This window comes from Phacochoerus africanus, chromosome 4 (assembly GCF_016906955.1).
Source record: "Phacochoerus africanus isolate WHEZ1 chromosome 4, ROS_Pafr_v1, whole genome shotgun sequence".
NCBI classification, from domain to species: domain Eukaryota; kingdom Metazoa; phylum Chordata; class Mammalia; order Artiodactyla; family Suidae; genus Phacochoerus; species Phacochoerus africanus.
In genome coordinates this window covers 15,440,731-15,446,730 of record NC_062547.1, presented here as the reverse complement: position 1 = coordinate 15,446,730, position 6,000 = coordinate 15,440,731, and the positions used below count along the sequence as shown (strand labels likewise).

The window sequence follows — 6,000 nt, the reverse complement described above, 5'->3', positions numbered from 1 at the left end:
TATCTTAGAATTATGGTTGTCTCTAGATATATGCCCAGTAGTGGGATTGCTGTATCATATGATAGTTCTGTATTTAGTTTTTCAAGGAACTTCCATACTGTCCTCCATAGTGGTTGTACTAACTTACATTCCCACCAACAGTGTAAGAGGGTTCCATTTTCTCCATACCCTCTCCAGCATTTATTGGTTTGTAGACTTTTTGATGATGGCCATTCTGACTGGTGTGAAGTGATACCTCATTGTAGCTTTGATTTACATTTCTCTAATTATTAGCAATGCTGAATTCTTTTCATGTGTTTTTTATCCATTTGTCTGTCTTCTTTGAATGTCTATTTCAATCTTCTGCCCCTTTTTTGATTTTGTTTTGTTTGAGATAAAGCCCCATGAGATGTTTGTGTATTTTGAGGATTAATCCCTTGTCAGTCACTTTGTTTGCAAAGATTTACTTCCATTCTGTGGGCTGTCTTTTTTTTTTTTTTTTTCAGTATCCTTTGCCGAGCAAAAGCTTTAAAGTTTTTTTATTTCTTTGTTTGTTTTCTTTTTAGGGCTGCACTCACAGCACATGGAAGTTCCCACGTTAGGGGTCAAACTAGAGCTGCAGCTGCAGTACTAGATCCGAGCCTCATCATTGTCCTACACTGCAGCTCATGGCAATGCCGGACTGATTAACTCACTGAGTGATGCCAGGGATCAAACCCACATCCTCATGGATACTAGTTGAGTTCATTACCTCTGAGACAAAATGGGAACTCCTAAAAGTTTTTAACTTTAACTAGGTCCCATACATTTATTTTTGTCTTTACTGGCATTATTCTAGGAGGTGGCTCTAAGATATTGCTGTGGTTTATGTCAAAGGATACTCTGTCTATGTTTTCCTCTAGGAGTTTCACAGTGTGTATCCAGCCTTATGTTTAGGTCATAAATCCATTCTGAGTTTATTCTGGGGTATGGAGTTAGAGATTGTTCTAATTTCATTCTTTTACATGTAGGTGTCCAGCTTTTCCAACACCTCTTATTGAAGAGACTGTCTTTCCTCCACTGTATGTTCTTGCCTCTTTTATCATAGATTAGTTGACCATAGGTGCTAAAACCCCACACTTGTGCTTTGGATATGTCTCCACATTTTTAATGTCACCTCGTATTCCATAATGACCACCACACGGGTCCCAGAGATGATTTATCTGGAACATTTTCAAGTTTTTGTTTATTTTCATAGCCCTGTGATAACTGGGGCAGGGACACACATTTTTCCATCAAATACTTTAATACTGTGTCACTAATGTTATGCCCTCACTGCTTTGGTTCTTAGGCAGTGGATACTAGGTTTCCAGAAATGCCTTCATATGGTTAAAACAGAAGTTTTCTCTCTAATGCAAGTACACAGTTTTAACTGTATCACAAGTCCTCATGCTGGAATTATTCCATCCTTGCTATACACAACATTCAGCTTTCTTAGAAACCCAGGTTAAGAGAGAAAAGGGACTCATATATTTTGGGTGCAAGTGCAGGGGAACACAATTCCCCACTCAAGAATGAGTATTTCTCAAGTATGTCTCTCCAGCATACCTGCTTCCATGACAAAGCCTTTCCATTAAAAGAGATAATTAATTCCTAGGAGAGAAAATTGCAGCTACAAGACAAGGCCATTGAACATTTAAACATCCATGCACTGCAGGTTAATGTCTTTTTGGTCTGCATTTACACAGCAGGATTCATCAAGTGTGGAATAATCCATTGGAATGTGTTTCTACCGCACACTCTGCCTTCTGCTTATTGGGGCCAGGGTCATCTACAGAAGACTGTTTCTCCAGAGTGTTCCTAATGAACCCATTCTAAATTCAGCTCCCAGCTTTTCTGTGAAAACTATTTGAGGCTTTAGACTTATGAGGAAAGATTTAGACTTAAAAAAAAAAAAACTTACTTTTCTATTGATTTTATATTGAATTATCTAAACAGTCTCTTCTATGTGTGCTATATCTTTCAGAGGGAAAGGTACTTATTCCAAAAGGAGGTCGATTTGAAGACAGGATTATTTCTGAACATCCCCAAATAGCATTAAGACCATCTAAGCCAGAAGGTCAGTTTCCAGTGCTTCCTAAAGATTGCTACTTTCCATACATTGGATTTATCATTTTTCGGTCCTTTGCAAATATAGTAATAGAGCATTTGACCTTCACTACTTCCTTCAAGAGATAGTTGATAAGTACCATTACCCTAATTTGACAGATGAAAGGCTCATAGAGATTATGAAATCTGTAGGATCCAGATCTCTAACACCAGATATCCTGCTGCAGCCCTGAGGTACTTCCTTTAATGATTAAGACTAATTATGAGAATGAAACAAAATTTAAATCCACTCCACACATGAAAAATATATAAATGTGACTATATTATTTAAATGATACAAATAATAACCTGCTTCGTCCAAATATGAAGAACTTTTCCTTGGTTCTACCGTGAGGCATAATATGAGTCTCTATGGCTTCATTAAAAGTAAATTCTTTCAGTTTATTGCATGCTTAAAGATTTCTCTGAATGACTGCTCAAAATGTCAATTCTTCCTACCCCCAGGTTCAAAGACGGTCATAAAACTAAATCAAGGATCTTTGATTATCTAGAAACGTATGGAGGATATGTTCATATACGTTTCCTCTACCGATACTCATAACAGCCTGTAAGGTGGACAATATGATTCTCACTTGACATAAGAGGAAACAAGGATGTAAGGTGCCAAGAAATATACCCCAGTTCAAGAAGTTACAATTGAGGAAAAGCAAATTAATATCTGGTCTTTATGATTCTCCAAATAACATTCTTCACCACTGGGATAGTCATTTTCAAAATTTTGCAGAAAAGCCTGTGGGAATATGCTTTGGAAGGGAATCAGGAAGAGAAGAAATGAAGTAAGGGAAAGACAAAGATAAAATGGACCTTCAGGGAGTTCCCATTGTGGCTCAGTGGTTAACAAATCCGACTAGGAACCATGAGGTTGCAGGTTTGATCCCTGGCCTTACTCAGTGGGTTAAGGATCTGGCATTGCCGTGAGCTATGGTGTAGGTTGAAGATGTGGCTCGGATCCTGCGTTGCTGTGGCTCTGGCATAGGCCAGCGGCTACAGCTCCGATTAGACCCCTAGCCAGGGAACTTCCATATGCCGTGAGAGCGGCCCTAGAAAAGGCAAAAAGACACACACACACACACGACCTTCATTCAAATCAGTACCACACAATTATTAAAATTTGGGAATTGTGATATGTTACACTGCATGTACATGTGTATGTATACTTATGCATCTGCTAAATTTGCTTCATATATTGGATTGCCTCTGATACTGGATTAAAGTAATATTATTATTATGGTCATACCAAAAATAATTTACTAGTTAGACATTGTTTATTATAAAATATTGATCATGGATTAAGAATGGGGAGAAAAAAGATATAATCATCTTTTTGATCTTTATTATTTGCTTGATATTGGGCAGGATCCTTCCTTTATGCTTCTATTTCTCAATGTGTAAAACAAGCATGAAAATGAGAGTAGGAATTTTCTCACAAGTGTGTAATGAGAAATAAACAACCACTGTCTGCAAAAACACCAAGAGCAAGGTAACTGTTCTGTAAGTTATTATTACCATTACTGTTAACATTCGTTTCTGAGATTGTTTCTCATCTGCAAAATGCGTGCAATCATACCACCCACTCAGGGTGCTATCATGTCATGCATATAGCAAACAAGCATTAAAAGTATATCTATAAGCTGTTAGAAAGTCATGGGACTTAGACAACATACTTCACCAAAGCTATTACAATAACTCCTGTATTCTTTCATTACTTTCCCATCACCAATGCCCTGTGACACTTCAGGTCCACTGGCATTATAGTCTGGTATTGGGGTTCCTTTCTCTGGCTTCCACCTCCTTACAGAAACTCAGCCCACTTCTTCCAAGTGACACAAACATCTTTACTAGAGTTAGATGCTATATTGCCTCTTTTTCAAACCCTTCTGCATCCTTCCACTCACATTCTCAATTACTTTTTCTGGGTTAAGATTTCCTAAGAAAAAAAGGGAAAATTCTTTAGCATGGAATTCATAGACTTTGCATGCATTTTCAACCACATGTTTTAGGCTTAACTACACTCTATGTGAGATCTGCTCACTGCCTCACCTGAGGCTCTGAGCGATCTCACAGGATTAAGCGTGCACAGATCATCTCCTGCCTCTGTGTTCATGACGTTCCTCATGTCTATACTCTAAAATCAGCTTCCTCCAGGAGAGAGTTTGAGTAATCTTCCAGAGATCAGACCCTTCATTTTATATATCAAAAAAACTCCTGGGAATTCATAACTAAAGAGAATCTAGGCATTTATTGTTTAGTACATAGAGATCTTAATGAATTCAAGTTGAGCTAATAAAAAGTGACTTTTTTTTTTCAGATGATATAATTAATCATAACAAGAAAGACATGGAGACCAGGAACAACGTGGCAGAGTTTGTTCTACTGGGGCTCACACAGAACCCACAGATGCAGAAAGTCATATTCGTGGTGTTTTTGATCGTCTACATGGTCTCCATGGTAGGAAATGTGCTCACCGTGGTCACCATCACCCTCAGCCCGCTGCTGAAGTCCCCCATGTACTATTTCCTGGCTCATCTCTCTTTTATCGATGCTTGCTATTCCTGTGTCAGTACCCCTAAACTGATTGTAGATTCTCTATATGAAAAGAAAACCAGTCTTTTCAATGCATGCATGACTCAAATCTTTGGGGAACATTTCTTTGGAGGTGCAGATGTCATCCTACTTACTGTGATGGCCTATGACCGCTATGTGGCCATCTGCAAGCCCTTGTACTATGCAACCATCATGAATCGGCAGCTATGTGGCCTGCTGGTGGGAGTGTCATGGGCGGGAGGCTTTCTCCATGGATTCATTCAGATCCTCTTCATCTTCAGATTGCCCTTCTGTGGCCCTAATGTCATAGATCACTTTATGTGTGATCTGAATCCTTTGCTGGATCTTGCCTGCACTGACACCCATACTTTAGGGCTCTTTGTTGCTGCCAACAGTGGTTTCCTATGTCTGTTAAACTTCCTCCTCTTGATGGGTTCCTATGTGGTCATCCTGAACTCACTAAGGACCCAGAGCTTGGAGGCAAGGCAAAAAGCCCTCTCGACCTGTGTCTCCCACATCACAGCAGTCATCTTATTCTTCGTGCCCTGCATATTTGTGTACGTGAGACCAGCAGCTACTTTACCTATTGATAAAGCTGTCGCTGTATTCTACACTATGATAACTCCCATGTTAAACCCCTTAATCTATACCTTGAGAAATGCCCAGATGAAAAATGCTATTAGGAAATTGTGCAGTAGGAAACTGATTTCAGGTGAAATATAAATGTGCTTATATTAGCACATGTGCTTAGAGCCCCAAGTTGACTGAACAGAGGCAAGGTTCAAAAGCACACTGTTGATAATTCAGCAGATAATACCTATTTGCTGAGGTAAAGAAAAAAAATGAGCTTTTCCAAGTTATAAAGTCCTGCCAAGAGGGGAGAAGAAATGGGTACAAGATAAGTGTTAAAAACTAGCTCAGGACTCTTCTTTATGTATTTGAAAAACTCTACCAAATTGCCAGTGAGTTTCTCTAATTTCCTCAATGTTTATGGATTCAAAACCCTCATTAAACAAAATAAAATATACTGGAATTTTCAATAATCTTTATAACAACCCAAAGAGTTAGGCAGAAACTATATCTCCCCCTGATATATAAGGAAACAAACCCAAAGAAGAAGCTCCAAAACAGAAATATCTAAGAATAACTGGAATCCAACTGAGTCTGTGACCATGTTCTTAACTGCTGTGATATACTGCAGCCAGTGATGATAGAAAGGAACCATGACTACTGGTTAATATTTATAAATATGCAGACTCTTCTGAAATACATATATGTGTGTGTGTATATGTGTGTGTATATATATGCATGAATATATATAGTATTATG

At 38.5% G+C, this 6,000-nt stretch overlaps 1 protein-coding gene across 2 annotated transcripts; it reads left to right on the top strand.

Annotated features, from left to right (window-relative positions):
• The first annotated feature begins 383 nt into the window (after positions 1-383).
• On the top strand, positions 384-5,394 carry LOC125124058 (olfactory receptor 4C46-like). 2 transcript variants are annotated; one of them, XM_047774236.1, is made up of 2 exons: positions 384-390; positions 4,463-5,394. In XM_047774236.1, the coding sequence occupies exons 1-2, from the start codon at positions 384-386 to the stop codon at positions 5,392-5,394; spliced, it is 939 nt and encodes a 312-aa protein (XP_047630192.1). The 2 variants fall into 2 exon arrangements, with proteins under 2 accessions (XP_047630192.1, XP_047630193.1); XM_047774237.1 differs by lacking the exon at positions 384-390 and having other exon boundaries at positions 4,456-5,394.
• Positions 5,395-6,000: the final 606 nt, after the last annotated feature.